The 19386-nt window shown below is 31.4% G+C and overlaps 2 protein-coding genes across 5 annotated transcripts in view; one reads left to right on the top strand and one right to left on the bottom strand.

Moving 5' to 3' along the window:
- Window positions 1-4978: 4978 nt before the first annotated feature.
- On the top strand, window positions 4979-7807 carry LOC139497393 (uncharacterized). The gene is made up of 2 exons (XM_071285606.1): window positions 4979-5120; window positions 6928-7807. Exons 1-2 carry the CDS (start codon window positions 4979-4981, stop codon window positions 7620-7622), a joined length of 837 nt encoding a protein of 278 aa, XP_071141707.1. The 3' UTR covers window positions 7623-7807.
- A 1797-nt stretch (window positions 7808-9604) lies between these two features.
- LOC139499626 (WD repeat-containing protein 35-like) overlaps window positions 9605-19386 on the bottom strand; it is a 33993-nt gene continuing 24211 nt past the window's right edge. For all 4 annotated transcript variants that reach the window (XM_071288370.1, XM_071288368.1, XM_071288369.1 and 1 more), the window contains 12 exons: window positions 19208-19325; window positions 18700-18785; window positions 17848-17991; window positions 17308-17440; window positions 16832-16894; window positions 16039-16251; window positions 14274-14417; window positions 13778-13910; window positions 13192-13278; window positions 11732-11861; window positions 10919-10987; window positions 9605-10225 (listed from right to left, as the gene is read on the bottom strand). In XM_071288370.1, coding sequence (XP_071144471.1) covers window positions 10060-10225; window positions 10919-10987; window positions 11732-11861; window positions 13192-13278; window positions 13778-13910; window positions 14274-14417; window positions 16039-16251; window positions 16832-16894; window positions 17308-17440; window positions 17848-17991; window positions 18700-18785; window positions 19208-19325 — 1486 coding nt within the window. In that variant the 3' untranslated portion in view covers window positions 9605-10059. The remainder of the gene's footprint in view (window positions 10226-10918; window positions 10988-11731; window positions 11862-13191; window positions 13279-13777; window positions 13911-14273; window positions 14418-16038; window positions 16252-16831; window positions 16895-17307; window positions 17441-17847; window positions 17992-18699; window positions 18786-19207; window positions 19326-19386) is intronic.

A 19386-nucleotide genomic window follows, 5' to 3' on the forward strand; every position in this document is an offset into this window, starting at 1 on the left:
TCGATTGTTCCTATTTGTACGTGTCTTTACATGCCTACTAGATAGGTACTTGTTATATATTAACATAACAATTATAAGATTGTTACTCGTTGTATCTTTTCATGACCATTATATTGGTGCTTTTGTATCCTTCCACGGTATATAAACTCATCATAGATACAAGAACTAAATACTAGATTGGTTTTTTTTTTGTGGTTTTACATGGTCATTATGTTGGTACTCTTTATATCTTCACATGGCAAGTAGGTTGGTACTATTTGTATCTTTAAACTTTCTGACTTTATAGACCATGCATTAGATTGGTACTTTTCGTGTCTTTACAGCACCATAAGATTTACACTCTATGTGTGTCTGTGTAGCCATTAGTTTAATACTGGTACTCTTTGTATCAGTACATAGCCATTAGATTTGTCCTCTTCATATCTTTCCACGGTAAACAGAAAGCAAAATCACAAACAAAATCAATTCCAAGAAAAATTAAAACAAGGAAAGTCTCTCATCAAATGGCAAAATATAAAGCTCAAACACATCAAATATTATTTGTATCTTGACATGGCCATTCGGTTGATTTTCTTTAATTGAATTTAGAAATAGTCATTAGATTTGGCACTCTTAGTATCTTGACTTGCCATAAGATTGGACTCTTTATCTTGTCATGGTCATTAGGTTGGTATCATTTTTATCTTGACATGGCCATTAGATTGATACTCTTTGTATCCTGATATGGCCATTAGATTTGGCACTTTTTGTATCTTGGCATGGCCATAAGATTGGACTCTTTATCTTTAGATTAGTATCATTTTTATCTTGACATGGCCATTAGATTTGCACTCTTATGATCTTGCCATGACCATGGCCATAAGGTCGGTACTCTTTGACTTTATCTTCACGTGGCCAGTAGATCAATAATACTTGTGTCTTAACATTGCCATTATATTGGTTCTTTGTGTCTCTGCATGATTATAAGGTTAGCACAATGTACTTTTTACTCCTTTGAATGTTTGTTTGATAGGGTGTATTAAGTGCATTTCTTTGTCCATCAAGCAGATTATTATTATTTATATATTTATTTACATATTTACATGATCAATAGATTGGTACTATTTGAATCATAATAAATAAATGGTCATGTCATTGATGGTATCCTTGCATGGGCATTATAATATTACATTTGTACTCTCTCTAGTTTTTACATGATCATTATGTTTGTTCTCTCTGTATTGTAACATGGCCACTAGATTGCTACTATTCGTGTCTTTGTGTGGCCTTTATATTGGTACTCTCTGTATTATTTCATGACAAAAAGTAAAATCACAAAAATACCGAACTCAGAGGAAAATTCAAAACGGAAAGTCCCCAATCAAACGGCAAAATCAAAAGACAAAACACATCAAACGAATGGACAACAACTGTCCCACCCCCGACCCAGTACAGGCATCTTCAAATGCAGAAACTGATGGACTGAACCTGGCTTCACAGCACAAAACCTCTCACCCCCATGACAGTCGCATTTTGCGTGAACAAAACAGACATAATCGGAAAAATAGTCAAAATATAGTTACAGCAGTCATCACTGTGTTACAATCTCAAGACAAACAAACATATACAAAAAACACAAAAATCATCTATCAAATTAAAAAAAAATCCTTTTTTCGCGTGTTTGGCGTCAGAAAATACAAAAGTCACAAAAAAGAAATTTTGTCATTCAATGTCTATTCAAAACAATTATAATTTTACATGAAGAATGGTGGTATGCAGGGTTATAAAATCAAAAGTTATATTAGAATTAATTAAAGAAACAGACCGAGATTAAAAATTATCCAGCAGTTCTTTAGAATTTTGAAGAATCCATGTATGGTTAATACTACTACGTAAATGACATAACTTTGTTGTTTATCGTTCAAAGTATTATCAAATTTATAACAGAACAATAGCATAATGTCATATAATAGAATTATAGACTGGTACTTCTAATATTTGTATCTTCATATGGCCTTTACATTGGTAACTTTGTGTCTATACGTAGTCATTAGATTGGACCGTACTCTTTGGACTTTTATACATGGCCATAAGATTGGTACACTTTGTATCTTTACATGACAATAACAGTGTTATTCTTTTTATCTTAACATTGCCATCATATTGGCATTGTCGGTATTTTAACATGGTCATAATATTGGTACTTTTTGTATCTTTACATGGCCATTAGCTATAGGACAGATCTTCTTTGTATCTTTACATGGTCATTAGATTGGTACAATTTGTGTCTTTACATGACCGTAACATTGTTATTCTTTGTATCTTTACATGACAATAACAGTGTTATTCTTTTTATCTTAACATTGCCATTATATTGGCATTGTCGGTATTTTAACATGGTCATAATATTGGTACTTTTGTATGTTTACATGGTCATTAGATTGATACAATTTGTATCTTTACATGGTCATTAGATTGGTACAATTTGTATCTTTACATGACCATTACATTGTTATTCTTTGTATCTTTACATGACAATAACAGTGTTATTCTTTGTATCTTTACATTGCCATTATATTGGCATTGTCTGTATTTTAACATGGTCATGATATTGGTACTTTTTGTATGATTACATGGCCATTAGCTATAGGACAGATCTTCTTTGTATCTTTACATGGTCATTAGATTTGTACAATTTGTGTCTTTACATGGTCATTAGATTGGTACAATTTGTGTCTTTACATGACCATTACATTGTTATTCTTTGTATATTAACATTGCCATTAGATTGGTATTCAGTCTTTGTCTCTTGACATTTATGGCCATTAGATAACTGAGTTAAATGAGTTCTATTTGTATGTTTACATAGATATAGGAAGATGTGGTGTGAGTGCCAATGAGACAACTCTCCATACAAATAACAATTTAAAAAGTAAACCATTATAGGTTAAAGTACGGCCTTCAACACGGAGCCTTAGCTCACACCGAACAACAAGCTATAAAGGGCCCCAAAATTACTAGTGTAAAACCATTCAAACGGGAAAACCAACGGTCTAATCTATATAAACAAAACGAGAAACGAGAAACACGTATATATTACATAAACAAACGACAACTACTGTACATCAGATTCCTGACTTAGGACAGGTGCAAACATTTGCAGCGGGATTAAACGTTTTAATGGATCCAAACCTTCTCCCTTTTTCTGAAACAATAGCATAACATCACAACAAAGAAAAACATATGATAAAATATCAATTGGCAGACTTAACTCAATCAAAAAACGTATGATTAAACAATGAACGAATAAATTTGATCTGCGATATCTGAATACAAATGCACAGTTAATTAAATATTAGAGACAAACATTCATGACCAAAAAGCTAACAAACAAATTCAAAAACAGGACATGACTGAGAAATATTTAACCAATCAATGTTCACTTTAGAAAAAAAACCGTTTTTTTTATAATCTTGAAGTTTATACAAATGTTGTAAGAATAAGTGAAGATATTACAAATAATCAAAGCTGGTGTACAGACAAGATCCGTATAAATAAAAAATGACAAAAAAGCATTATAAACAGTATCAACAGGTCGAATTAACAAGAAAATACGATTTGAGAGTACTCGCAGTTACTGACAGCTAGTTAAAAGCCAAAACCAATTAATAATAAAAAAATCATGCATCAGAGACTAACCATTATATTGGTACACATTATGTCTTTAATATAAATAAACTCATCATAGATACCAGGACTAAATTTTGTATATACGCCAGACGCGCGTTTCGTCTACAAAAGACTCATCAGTGACGCTCGAATCCAAAAAAGTTAAAAAAAAAAAGCCAAATAAAGTACAAAGTTGAAGAGCATTGAGATCCAAAATTCCTAAAAGTGTTGCCAAATACAGCTAAGGTTATCTATGCATAAATTACGTGTTCATTGGATGGGTACACTTGCTTTGGTCTTTACTTCATCAAGAGAGATTTTAATCCACTTAGCTTCAAATAAACATACATTATTTCGGTGCATTGTAACAATTTATTTTTGGCAAAAGAAAAAAACATGTGAGCGATTCCGGCTCCTATGTAACTCTTGTTTTCCTCCTACTAAGTAAACATGAATTATTTGACACTGGACGTCAAATAAACAATAAATAATAGATTAAGTCTTTGTTAATTTATTGATTTATTATGATAGAGGCACTTATTCTTTTATTTGTCTTTTTTTAATATCACTTTTACTGTCTAGTCTATTTTTTGTGATATCCATTTAACATGTCTTTCTACTTACACATCCCGTCATTGTATTATAGTGCTGTGGTAAATTTTTGTATTCTTGTCTTTCTATTTTGCTAATATGCTTTTTCTATATGCCTTTTGTGTTTCTTTAAATTGTTACATATTTTGTATGTTTTTAAAGAGTGATTAAGATTATAACACAATGTTGATTGTTTTACCCATATTTTTTTTTAACATTTTTACCTATTGTGTTTGTTTGCTTTCTTCACACTTCGTTGTTAATATGATGGAATTTGATGTAACTGTCATGCAAGTGAGAGGTCTAGCTAGCTATAATGCCAGGTTTGGTCCACCATTTTCTTCATGGAAGGGTTTTCTGTGTCGAGTAAGGAATATGACAGTTGTTATCCATTTGTTTGTTGTGTTTGTGCATTTGATTTTGCCATTGATTACGGACTTTCCAATTAGAATTTTCCTCGGAGTTTGGTGGGTTTATTTTGGTGATTTTTAGTGATCTATTTTAAAATAAACATATTACACTCTGAGAACAAAGAGAAAGTGTTACGCAGTTCATTGTCTTAAGAAATTCAGTAAAAGATAAATTCTCATCAAGATGTCACATAAATTTAGTTTTTTTAAAATTTTTATTCTGTATCAGTTGTCACAATCTGTTACGTTTTTGATGTTATAAAAAAATATATCATCTAGAAAATCTAATTTAGGACTGTACGTGTTCACTGCTAGTGATATTAATCAAGATGAAATTTGTAGCTATTTTGTCCTGTTGGTTTGTTTGTTTGGGAAGTGTTCATTTTGTTAACACGGCAAGGATACGCAAAACCATAACTAAAAACGAGGACCCCACAAACCCTACATTGGACGTCGATCAGAATCACAAAAGTAAGTTAACTACAATATATCTACCTTTCTGCATAGTGATACATTTTGGCACAATTATTTTGAATTTGAATTACAGTTTCCTGTGCTCTTCAAATTACCTTTTGGTCCCGTATCATATGTTGCCACTCCAAATTGAGTACTTTTCTTCGGACATTAATAAGCAAAAGTTAGAGCGAGCGTCGCAATTATCATTTCAAATATTTTCTACTTTCAAGAATGAATATATTTTAGAAAGCAATACCTGAATTTGGCGAGTGTGAACTATTTTTTTAACACTAACAAAAAAGTTATTATCCACGAATTGTTGGGGGAGTGATGGCATTTAAAACAAAATTGTTGCTTATATCTAAATACTAGTTAAGCAATAACTTTTTGTTAGGTTTCCAAAATTTTTGAGCTAGCGATTCCGAAGAACTATGAACTAATTTTGGGTGTTCTTTTTATTTTTAATATAATTTAAAAAAAAAAAAAAAAAAAAAAAAAGGTTAATCACATCCATTAGGTACATAAGATTTCTAAACCTTGTTAAATTCGAGATGGTGATCTATTATTCATTTAAGGTACAAATGTTGATGAAGGCTTATTTTCGAATATTTTCAAAAGTATCGTCGAAATCGAGGTGGTGGTCAACTTTTGATTTCAGATTTGAAGCTTGAATGGCTACCGTTTGGGTTAACCGTGAGATTGGCAATTTGTTCATGTCGGTCTTGAATGCATATTTATACAAAATTGCTCATTTTTCATGTTTTAATTAAAGGAGGGGCTCTGGAATTCTACATGCTTTTAAGTTAACAAAACCTATCAAAGTTATGTAAATTCTGTTGATAATTGAACCAGTAGCTTTTAATCTGGAAACTTTAATATAAAAAGTTTCGTCTTCGAGCATCATCGTTGTCATAATGCGCATCTGCATGGAGGTGCAGTAAAATTGGGACCATTACTATCATTCGGCGTAAATTCTGCTGTTGGATTGCAAGTTCCCGAGAGTGTCACCAATCCAGTAGCCGATCCTTCGGCACTGGTTTGGAAATTCTGACATTGTTTAATTGAAATTTGCTGTATCAACTTTTTATATCATTTCAAATTCAAAAACATATCTCCCTCATGCAAAACACTGTTTTCTTATCTTGACATAGCTACATTTAGGTCATTGTTTTGTTTGTTCAGCTATTCAATGTTTATGGTGAGAAGATCTGTTGTAAAAATACATTGCACAACTTTGATCGAATTTAAGTAAAGGTTGAAAACTTTAGAGTTTGACAATTCGTGTAGACACCCGTCTATTGTATCTTAATCTATAAATATGTTATAATTATTAATTTTTGTCATTGAGTTGCTCTCATAAACATATACAAATACGTTATCGTCCGAAGCGCTTTTCGAGATAAACCTTCATCCGACGTTCAAACCCAAATATTTGATTGTAGATCCATGAATGTGCATATGTTTATCAGTAATATTTAGTTTGCTTTTAATTTAATGATAAAAAAAATGAATATTTATACCAATAAAACAATAGTCAAAGATCTAATGACAGTGTTGAATTGGTAACCTTTTAGAATAAGTTTATTTGAAGGAACGATAAGACCGTCTTATTTTAGTTCATATTGACCGATAGTTGTTAACTTCTGTGTCATTGTGTTCTTGTGAAAAGTTGTCTTATTGGCAATTATACAACACCTTTTTTATATTGATACGGGAAACGAGTTAAAGGCCAACGCAAAGTCTGGTGTGGACAATACTATCATTTTCTATGCTTAAATTTAATACCAGTAATAATGAAAAGTTTGCAACTGTTTACTTTCAGACGGTGACTCTAGATATGATTCTGGAAAAGGAAAAGGCAAAGGTCCTGGTCATGCAGGCAAAGGAAAAGGTCATGGCCACACAGGCAAAGGAAAAGGCAAAGGTCATGGCCATGCAGGAAAAGGTAACGGCTATGGTTCTGGCGGAAAGAGTAATGGTCATGGTTATGATGGCAATGGCAAGGGTTATGGTTCTGTCTATGGAGGAAATGGTAAAGGTCATGGTTATGGACTAAATAGCAAAGGATATGGTTATGGAGGAAATGGCAAAGGATATGGTTATGGCTATGTAGGAAATGGTAATGGCTATGGAGGAAAGGGTGAAGGCCATGGTTATGGAGGAAATGGCAAAGGGTATGGTTATGGAGGAAATGGTAAAGGTTATGGAGGAAAGGGTGAAGGTCATGGTTATGGTAACGGATATGGTTACGGAGGAAATGGTAAAGGTTATGGAGGAAAGGGCAAAGGTCATGGTTATGGTAACGGATATGGCTATGTAGGAAATGGTAAAGGTTATGGATATGGAGGAAATGGCGAAGGTCATGGTTATGCAGGAAATGACTATGACTATGGAGGAAATGAAAATGGTCATGGTTACAAAGGAAAGGGTAAAGGTTATGGTTATGGAGGAAAGGGACATGGTGGCTATCGCTATAGAAATGTCAAAGGTTATGGATATGGCAGCATGTATGAATAGAAAAAGACAATAAACACCACTAAAAACCAAGACACTGATAATCCAACATTAAAATAGAGATATAGGAGTACTGGAAAAAAAGACCACATCAAGAATTTTAATTTAGTTAGATTGATACATTGATATAATAAAGATACTGATTAATGATATTGAAAAAATAAAGTATTCCTTTATCTTAAATTTAATTGCTGGTCTTTTGAGTCTATGGCTTCAATTTGCTTTTTTGGTATAGAGATCATAGATGTACCATACAGCGTAAATGATGATGTTACTATGTACCAGGGTGTGAGATTTTCTTAAATGGTCTTCCAGTCTGATTAATCAACTTTACAGTAACTGTATGAACCTTTGAAATACTGTGAACCAAATATGTCAGACAGTTTTCTTACACTGCATTTACAGATTTATATTAGCTTTGATATATTTTTCGTTTTATAACGAGCACCTGATATCAATACCAATATTTGGTGGGATTTGTGTTGATGTTTACTTTTTTATGTCCCATTTACAGGCATTATGTTTTCTGGCTGTGCATTCGTCTGTCCATCCTGTTTTAGGTTAAAGTTTTTGGTCAAGGTAGTTATTGAAGAAGTTGAAGTCCAATCAACTTGAAACTTAGTACACATGTTCCTTATGATTATGATTTCCCCCATTTTCACGGTCCATTGAACATAGAAAATGATAGTGCAGATGGGGCATCTGTGTACTAGAGACACATTCTTGATTTGTAGTGTTTTAAGACTTGTATTTTTTATACTTTTTTGCCATGTTTTTTTCAGTCTTTTTTTTACTTATAGTCTTTATTCTCTATTTGGTGTCCTTCTTCTCTTCTCTTGAAACAAAGTTGTCAGGAAAACATCCTGGATTTAGAATTTATAAAAATTAGAAGATGTGGTATTCACCAATGTTGACCTAAGTTTGCAGTTTTCGGACACAAGACACCACATGTACAAGCAGTCTGCTTTAAATGCTGTGTTCACTATTGACTTTTCAAACTTAATTTTTTAGATAATGGTGTATGTGTTTTCTTCCACACATGGGTTTTGTTTGCCCACTTTATACCTTCTCAAATTCAGAAGCCTTTACTTTGTCCCTGTGCCTGTGTCCTTATAAAGATGAAAAACACAAAAAGTGGTAGATTATTGTTTACTTGGGGTCAATAGCTATAGGTCAAAGTTCAATGTCACTGTTACTTTACATAGAAAATAGTAGTTTATTGATGGAAACTTGTTTTTCCTTTACCTGGTTGGAAACTTTTTAGCTGATAGAAAATATAGATGGGAGTAACCTAGTATTTATTTTGGGGTCGATTTGAGTTAGAATTATGTTCCTCGTTTTATTGAAAAATGGCACTTTAGTTTGATTTCATGTGAGGACTTTAAAAAACTGAATTTAAAACCCTTTTAAATTTTTATATGTGGCTAAACCAAAAAGAAATGGAGGTAAAGATTGGTTTATTATTTCCATTTTGTTGTTGAGGAGTTGGTTCCTGGTTAAATTGAAATTTGCACTTTATTGAATAGAGAATGGAAACAGGGGGTTTATGAAAGAGACAACAACCACACAGCAGAAAACAAGCAAAGGCAGACAATGGGTCTCCAACACCGTGAGAAAATCCTGTCTTGAGGCTGGCTTCAGCTGGCCCCTAAACAATAATGTATACAGGGAAATAGAAGCTACACTAAACTTTGAAACATATAAATGAACCAAAAATTAAAAAAAAACACACTGGATTTAGAAAGACTAGAGATTTCTGACTAGAGACAGGCATAAAGATGGGCGGGGTTAAACATATAAAAATGTCAAATTCTGTGAAAACTTGAGAGAATGCTTGATTCAATGCCTTTAAATATGAATTTGCTGTTCTCATGACAATATGGAGCCCAATATAGGTTTTGTTGCTTTAACTATTACATAAGTAAATGTAATAAATCCTGGTTTATTTTTCTCTGACAGGCAGATACCCAAAAAAAAATTTAACATTTCAATGTTTAGAATTTTATTGTGTATAGTAAGTCAGATTTTCACATGGACGGAAAACTCAGATATAAAAACAGATATTCAATAACTTAGACAATAAAAGTTTACAACAAATTATACAAAAATAACAATTTCATCTCATCTACCTTGAAGAAAACCAAAGCATTAATAAGTAATTAGAGTAAAATTTTAAATTTTCAGACAAAAGTTTGACATTTCAAAAATACAAAATACTTTTGTCAGTTTTGTTTAATGTATATATAGAAAAAATAAATTATAATCAGAATTAAATTACTCTGTAATATCTTCTCCTCTTTTCATGAATGTCAAACTGGAGTTCAAAGTTTTAATATTAAATATCAGTAGTCAATAACTCCAATAGAGTAGATTTGGAATGGTTTTTTTCTCAGAGCAAATAAATTAAATTTCATACATATATCTAAGAACTTTCATAGTGTTAAACTTGTGTATGACAAAGAGGACATGTTTGACGATTAGAAATTTCTGTTTCATAAGCTCGATGTTTGCATGCGCTACACATCCAAAATTGGTATTCCATCAGTGGCCTTCCTGTAACAATGCATGTTGGGAATTTTGTATCACAATTTGGACAAACTGTGCACCTGAAAAATAATATCAATATAATTTAAGGAAGCTGGCTTGTCATGTTTTGGAATTTTGGTCAGATTTTCGGAATCCTCTGTTTTTATCCATTTGAATGCATTAACAAATTTTCCCCGGTGACCCCCATTTTTCTTTCTATAATTCTTTTACATGTATAATGATAAGCTGTCTGTTAAAAACTTTTAAAATTTTAATTACTTTTTAATAGTTTTTGAGGACTTTAACTTGTCAATAATAAAGCTATGAAAAGTCAAGAGAGAACATTTTCCTGCCAAAATTTCAATGGCTAATATATAGAAAACGAGCACGGTGACCTCTATATTTTTTTTGCTCTTTGGATTCCTTTCTTAGTCCCCTATCAATATAAACTAGTGTTTTGAAAAGTTAATTACTTTGAAACTGAGAAGTGAACTCCCTTAAAAGAAACTCATGCATACAAGATAATTGATGCATTGGTTTATATAAGATATATTTTCATGGTGAACACTTAAAGCTGTACTACATAAAAAGACCATGTTGTAATCTTAGATGTCTTTCAGTTATTCATGTTGTTGGGTTGCTTTGTCATTTCCCCTTAAAATTTTACAGTAACCTTTTTGATGTCCAGTAATGGTGGAAAAATAGCGATAATGTGTATCAAAATAGCTATAATGTGTATGAAAATAGTGATAAGGTGTATTGTTTAAACTTACCAATCAGGTATACTTGTAGCACAGCTAGTACATTCTACTTTGTTAGCTCTGTTATCTTTAGGACTGTGTCTACAAACATATACATACAACCATCAAGCTTCAGTTAGGCATTATTAAACCATTTGTTCTTCTTCACAATTGGTAATTTGTACCATGTCAGGAATATAACAATTGTTTTCCATTGGTTTGATGTGTTTGAGCTTTTGATTTTGCCATTTGATAAGGGACTTAACATTTTGAATTTTTCTTGGAGTTCGGTATTTTTTTTATTTTCCTTTTGTCTGTATTGTAGATTATAGTCCAATATCACATTTGTTTCTGTTAATTATTGAGAATAAAATGTAATATAACTCACTTTATTTGGTACACATAGGACTGATTTTTGTCATATCATTAAGTACCAAATTAAAGCTCTATAATTGACACTCTGTTTGTAGTCAGGCAACAAAGAACAGTGTTTTAATTAATGTTCACTTGTTATTTTGTCCATTACTGATCTATCACATATCAAGTAGATTCATATCAGATACATAAAATATGTGAGTGTGTTTATTGTGTATTTGCTACTATTTAAATGTAGTTGGCATTATAAATTGTAAACTAACAAATGAACGACGGGCAGGAAGCCTGTAAAACTTGGTTGATTTAAAACTGTTTTCCTTTTATAAAAAATTTCTATTTTTGAACCACTTGACCGATTTCCAAAATTTTGGCCCCTTGAATCTCTTTTTTTTTTTGGTGCTCTTTCATTATTTTCTGCACTTTCTCAATACTTCATATTTTGGCTGATCTCCCTACTATTGTTATTCATACCTAGTAAATATTTCCAGAGCTAGTTCTTCATATGGATTTCTCTGTTCAGGTGTTAATGTTTCTAACGTTTCCAGTTTTATAAAAGCTTTAGAACACATTCCGAAGGCTTTGTTTGCCGTGGCTGCCAAAGCTGAAATTAAAAAAATTATGATATGAAATTTAACATCGTCACAATTTTCCTTTTCATAATCTAAAGAATCATGGGTCATTTCATTGTTTGTACCCCAAAATGAAAACAATGTCACGTCATTGGTTGAATTCTATTGTTTTGGAACTTTTCAACCAGTCATGACGTTTTGGTGTACACTTTTGAAAATATTACCCAGAATGCATTAGATTTTGAAACGGTGAACTGGTAATAACATTAGTATAACATTATACAAATACTGTCAATTGATATATTTGGTTTAATTGCCATTTGAAAAACTAAAATATCAGTTTTTCAAAAGTTTTTCAAAAGTCAATTAAACCACTTATTAACGAAAACTGATATTTATTGAGGCCAACAGTACAACATAAGAACAAAAAACTATAAATATCATTTGAAAAAGGCTAAAAGCTTCAGATGGATTATGTAACTTATCAACCATAACATTTACACAAAGTTAATACATCTGTGACATACATCTAAGTTAACGGTATTCTAGGGATTCACTGTTTTAGAACATAATCAATAAATAAGAAGTTATTCAGGTAAAACAAAATCATTTGACAAACATCTTAGTTAACGCTAGTCTAGGGATTCACTGTTTTAGAACATAATCAATAAATAAGAAGTTATTCAGGTAAAACAAAATCATTTGACAAACATCTTAGTTAACGGTTCTAAGGATTCACTGTTTTAGAACATTATCAATAAATGAGAAGTTATTCGTGTAAAACAAAATCATTTTAGCATAATAATAGTCACTTTCTTGATTGAAATTGACAATAAAGGTATTTGCTATAAGTTCAATTATCTTGAAAAAGAACTTCCTCAAGCAAAAATAAAATGAGACAAGTACATTTGAGCTCTTTTGATAATAATGGTAAGTTTTTTAGAATCCACCAGAATATTTAATGGGGAAACTGCCAAAATTAAATCTGCCAATTTTTTTCGTATACTTTGATGCCCCTCAGTCTTGAAAAATAAAACCCAAGAAAAAACTTGATATATAGAAACTTCATATTCTCACTATTGATAAAACCTTCCTGTTGATTGATTGTTGGTATTTTAATACCACTTTTGAGCTAGTTTGTGGCCACCAGATTTTATTGGTGGAGGAAGCCTGAGTGCTGGGAGAAATCCATGGACCTTTGATGTAAAACTGACAATCCTAGTCACATAAGATTGGAATTGAGTGCACCTGCACGAGTGGGGTTTGAAATCACAACCTCAGTGCTGACTAGCTAGTGATTACAGTGGTATAACAACTAAGACCAATTGGCCACCAAGGCCCCATACTCCAGATAAAACCTACCTAACAATGAATAAGCGTCACATGGGTCTATGATATCTTCATATTCTCTAAGATACAATGCAGTTTTCATGGCAGCATCAACATAACCTGAAAACCAAAGAAAATAGTTATAAAATATTCATTTGCTTTTAGCTATATTTTGATATTAAAGAAATAATGGGGATTCATTTATGTCTTTATTTGTATCAACTTTTCATAAATTCAGGAAAAATTGCAGTTTTGAAGACACTTAAGTTCATACATAAAATTCTGTATACAAGCCTTAAGGAAATGTGTTGGTTCACTGGATGCACATTAGAATACATGGTTTACTTATATCCATGAAATCCATGAAAATCAGTGCTGAACAAATAATAACGATTCAATAGTAATTCATTTAAGGTAATACCTAACACTACAGGGAGATAACTCAATAGTAATTCATTTAACAAGATGAATATGTTCTTTGATATTTGTTGTGTATTCATGGTAAACATTAAAGTATCTATCATACTTTTCTATCAATTTCAAAAATATAGTAAAACAAGTCAGTACAAAATGTGTGTATCAAATGTGTAATGTTCTAAAATAAAAAATAACCCAAAACCTTCATTTAACTGTCTCTGTGCTAGTAAGTAGAAGTGGTAAGCCTCTGCACCTCTCCATGCATTATCTATAATACTTGTATCTGTTATGGCTGAAGCATCCTCTTCTAAGAATCCTGCTAAAGCTGAAGCCGCCTGTATAACAAAGTTATAAATTATATCTGTTAAACACTTAGTAGTAAATACAACAAAATAATTGGTAATCTTTTGTGTTAGTCGTCCTTGACGATGTTAGTATCAGTCGAGGACACACAGGTTTTTAGTTGATGAGAAAAGTAGACCATTCTATTGTAGTAGACCTATTAAAAGAAGATTAACATATAACCATAAGGATATTAGCCATTAGAGAACTATCCACCAAATTTTAAACAAAGAAGATGTAAGCAATTCTAAACAACCAAACTACTCTGATGTTTACATAGTATACTTAAATAGATTATATTTATTAAGCATTAATAATTGTTTTAGTCTTATCTGAAAAAATTCAAATAGACCTACCATTGCTCCTTTTTTATCCTTGACCTTTGCCCTTGAGGTCATTTTCATCTGTTCATGATAATGTTCTACCAGTAGACCTCCTAGAACATACATCTTCTTGATATGCAGAGGTTTTAATTTCTTCTTTGTCTGCTCATTGGCTAGCTGTTGATAGAAAAAAATAAAACAATACAATTTTGTTATTTTAAAAGACAGGTGAAGTTCGTACATTTTATAGTAATGTAGAGTGGGGCGCCCATATTTGCCGGGGACACAATTTCGCCGTTTTATGATTTTGAGGTGTAAAAACTTCAAAGGATGGCTGAAATGGAAGAAATATGCCGTCAAATTATATTTTTATAACAAATATTTTTTAAACTGAGACAAAATTGCGGAACCTACCGCAAAGGACAGAAAAATGGACAACGATTTTCTGCCATTTTCCTGAATGAAAAACACGATTTTAAAGAAGTATTTCTTAGTACTTCTTTGACTGATTGCCCTAAATTTCAGTTCTTTATGCCTTTGAAATGTCTGCTATTCATCTATAATGAAATTGATTTGATAAATATTGTTTAACATGTTTAAAGCTGCAGTTATTTGGTTTCAAATAGATGTGTAAAAACGGCGAATATGTGTCCCCCATTGACAAAACATCAGGAAATTTCTTACACCCTTTACTCTAACTTTTCAGATGATTATTTTCAAACAAACACGTTTTCAAGCTTAAGAATACTTTTCATTTGAAGTTATCTTCATATAGAAATATCTGTACACTTCAAAAACATATAGACCTGAACATAAACTATGAAAACATGGAAAAATATGGCGAAAATGAGCACCCCACTCTAACAAGATTATTCATTATTGCTGACATTTGAAAAAGTTTTGTATTTGCATATTCTTGCATTTTCCTAATAATTAATATAAAGGATAATATCTATATCTATAAACTGACAGTGATATGTACACCATTGGGAAAATTTTGAAACAAAATAACTTCTGTGTGAAAAATTCCAAAAATTCCAATTTGCTGTCGCAATTTTTTTTAGCAATAATTAGCAAACACATTCACCATGTTAGATTTTACAATTTAATTATGATATAAACAAATTATGTCTATGGGACAGCAACACATAAACCAAAAAAGATGTTTTTATAATGTATGATATCACCAAGAATGCTGAAGTGGAGTTAAACACCAACAGTCAATCGGTGTCTACAGAATTTACATTTTAATAAGCAATAGATATCAGAAAATAAAGCATGTTTGATTTTACATTTAAAATTAATGAACAGCTGTGCCATGAGCACATGATATGCCAGTCACATTTTCGAAGAATAAAATTTGATTACTTCACAATGTCATATTAGAAATTTATGAAAAGGGAGCTTACATCAATAGTTATAAACAATTCCCCAATTGCTGAAGCATTTTTGAGATATTGTTCGAAACCCCACAACTCTGAAACGTAAAATTTAAAATTTATAAAAAAAAAAGAAAGGGAGCTCATGTCAATAGATATAAACAATTTACCAAAACAATCCGAAATCTGTCAACCCTATAGAGACCATCCAAGATATCAAAGAGACAGCAATGCAACAACAAAAAGAAGATTTTGCGCATATGTTACTTACTTTAAATAATAATTTAGCAGCTCCAAAGTAGTGTCAAGCCTTTCTATACAACTCTATAGCATTGACAAACTTAATTTGAACAATAATTTAGCAGCCTCCAGGTAGTGCCCAGCCTTCCTATACAACTCTATAACATTGACAAACTTACTTTGAACAATAATTTAGCAGCCTCCAGGTAGTGTCCAGCCTTCCTATACAACTCTATAGCATTGACCACTTTGTTTTTCTCCAGTAGATGTTGAGCATACTTAGCCAGGAGAGAGTCTATCTCCCGCACATTATGTGTCTTAGCCAGTTCTATAGCTTGATTCCATTGGTTAAGGTGGACACAGCAATCTATAGCTTTCTTTATATGGTTACACTGAAACATATGACAAAATATCATTATGTATGATTGTATTGTTTGATATTAGTGACAATGTTGATGTTGGTTAAAGTTTGAGGTATTGAAACTGAATAAAAAAAAAAACTTTTATATTAAACTTTTAAAGGAAAAATGATTTACTATAAAAACTGAAGTACCATGATACTTTCTAAGGGTTTATTTCAATTCTATATATTTTTTTGGTCGCTCATCCAAAATTCTTTTAAAATACATAGTTTAAAATATATAAATGTTTGGTCTAGTGCTATTCTGTTTATTAGTAAGGCTTTCTTAATTGTTTAACTTTAGCATATCTGTCTGATGAATCAAGTAAGCTCATTTAGCAGTTTAAGCGTTCAGATTTCTAATATATTTTTGAGAATTGGTCTGTGAACATTTTCAGTCATGAAATTAAAAAAAGGCCGTAAATGTTCTATGTATAAACCAAGTGAGTAAAGAAAAAATTTCCCCTGATATCTGCATTCTGACACATAACCTGAAATAAGCATTAACTGTTTACACATTCTCACATCTACCCTGATATAAGCATAAACTGTTTACACATTCTGACACTTACCCTGATGTAAGCATTAACTGCTTGCTCACACATTCCAACAGTAACAAACATGGCTGCTATTTCCTAAAGAAAAATACAATACATGATCATTACAACACTATTTTTAGCAGTTATTTCAATTGCTTAATCATAAAATGTACATTAAACTGTCTTAGATTTTTCCAATACAGCACTGTTACTTAGACTTATAAACAATCCTCAAAGGTCTCTAAATTATTTCATTTTGCACGCGTCCAATTAACCTTTCTGGAATTACCATTAGAAGAGCTGATTACTGGACTGATGATACCAAATCAAGATTATCCAATTAAAGTATGTACTTTAAAGATGCAAATATCAATTTATATGGCTAGTAAAAAGTGTAGTTGCTACAATATGGATATTAAACAAAATCACTCGACAAATGAACACACCAAAAATTAATTCCAATTGTCAAACTTTTTAGAAATTGTTTTCTACTTAGTATTAAAACTTACAGGCAGTAGTTTATGATTTTCTGGCAATGCCATCACCATTTTCTCTAACCCCATATAGTCCTCCAACATGTAGTAACATTCTGACAGTCTCTCTTGGTTACGACCTTGAACATAGTAGGTCACAGCTTGTTGCCTAAAAATTAGAACATATTGATATGATTTCTCGACAAACATTGATAGTTAACTACAATAATGTGTCTCTTTTACTTCAGTTGGAATGTTATTTTTAAGTTTTTTGTGTTGAGTTCTCTAGGATATTGATGAAATTTACCAATCTTTCCTTAAAACAGATTCCAAATAGCAGACTGTTAATGAGGCTAGCCACTTCTTTCCACACTATAAAAATATGTAATAAAATAGAGTCATCAAAAATGCCAGCTGATATCTGTTATTTTTTTCCATTAAAAACAAAATTTCATAAATTAGGGTTAAAGTGACCTATTTTCATTTTTGAACTACATCATTAAATATTAAATATCAATTGATAATATGATCATTCCTCTATAACTTGAAGTCATGATTTAAAATAATGAATGTTACCATTTCTGTCTGTCTGCATAGTAATCTCCTATGGCATTCCAAGCTTCCTCTAACTGTACATCATCTCCACCAGAACCAGTCTTTAGTAACTGTACAACACGGAACCAGTCACCTAACTTCTTCCTTAAGCTCACAGCTAGATCTCTAAAATAGGGAGGGAAAAGTTACAGTACAAAAGAATAAACAGAAATAAATTTCCTGGTAAAGGAAGAGCTGAAAAAAAATAATCTTATCCAAGACAGGAAAATAATGAACACTGTTAACCAACTTATTTTTGCAGATACTTTATTTTAAAGTTTAATTTTTCTATCCAATTTCACTGCAATTTAATTTTTTCAATTCTCAAATTTATTAATCATGAAAAATTCCACAATGATTCATATTCCTGTTATCTGATCGAAAAAATAGTTGGTTTATAGTATACTACAAATCAAGATGTAGGAAGAATCTTTATCAAAATTAAAGCCATTTTGTACTCATCTTAAAAATTTGTGATATTTCTTTTGGAAGTAATGATCAAGCTATCATCTATAAACCAAGAAATAGAATGGTGTTTGTTTTGAGCGTAAAATTTGTAATCCTTGACTGATTTACAGCTAATTTAAATTAATTTCCTATGCTTCTAGAGTAAAACTTTGGTGGGGTTGCTCTGCTTGTATAAACATTAATTTAAGCTTTGTTATTAACATTGAAGATTATATATAAGCATATCTTTACCTGAACATATTATATCTAAATTTGATGGACGTTATCCCAATTACAATTGTACAATATACCAACAAATCAAGCAAGCTAACCAACGTCTTGCTTTACATGCATTAGCAAATTAGCTGTAAGTTTTACATCACAAACCTTCTATCCATATCCAGGTACTTCCTCTCTGCCTCCTCAAATCTCCTGAAGTAAGCAGCTACTTCAGCCTGCTTCATATCTTCTCTCTGGAAATATGTGAAACACATTAAATTAATGCATGAAAAAAAAACCTTTAAAACTTTAGTAACCATTTTTGAATGATAAACTTACATGCCATTTTAAACTTTTAAGATCAACAATAATCTATGGTTAGAAGGTCTCACTCTTTATTTATTTTAAAAAATTAATTTAAAATTATAAATGAACTGTCATTGAACCTTATTTCATAAAATGGTCTTTTTTTTACAATGACATCATTTAACTATCTTTCCACATTACCATCATTAAAATCACCTTGAAATAATTTTTGATCTCTTTTTTCAATAGATTTATTCAGGACAAAAAAACAAACTGTACTTTAGACCCAGGGAATGGCAAATTTATTTTACATTCAAAATGAGGCTAATCTTTCAGGTTTTAAACCGGGTGTCTCACATTTTCAACTCACCTGTAGATTACCAAGCCTTTTAACAAACTCTATTCCTTGGTAATCTTTACATCTTACAAAAGCCTGCTCAGCTACTTTTAGATTCAGTTGTTCCAGTGCTGACTCAGCTAAAAGTCTCCTGTTAACAAGAAAAAAAAGTTATTCCTGGAAAATTTGTTTTTTTCTGAACTATGTAAGGC

Source organism: Mytilus edulis, chromosome 12 (assembly GCF_963676685.1).
Source record: "Mytilus edulis chromosome 12, xbMytEdul2.2, whole genome shotgun sequence".
Taxonomy (NCBI): Eukaryota; Metazoa; Mollusca; class Bivalvia; order Mytilida; family Mytilidae; genus Mytilus; species Mytilus edulis.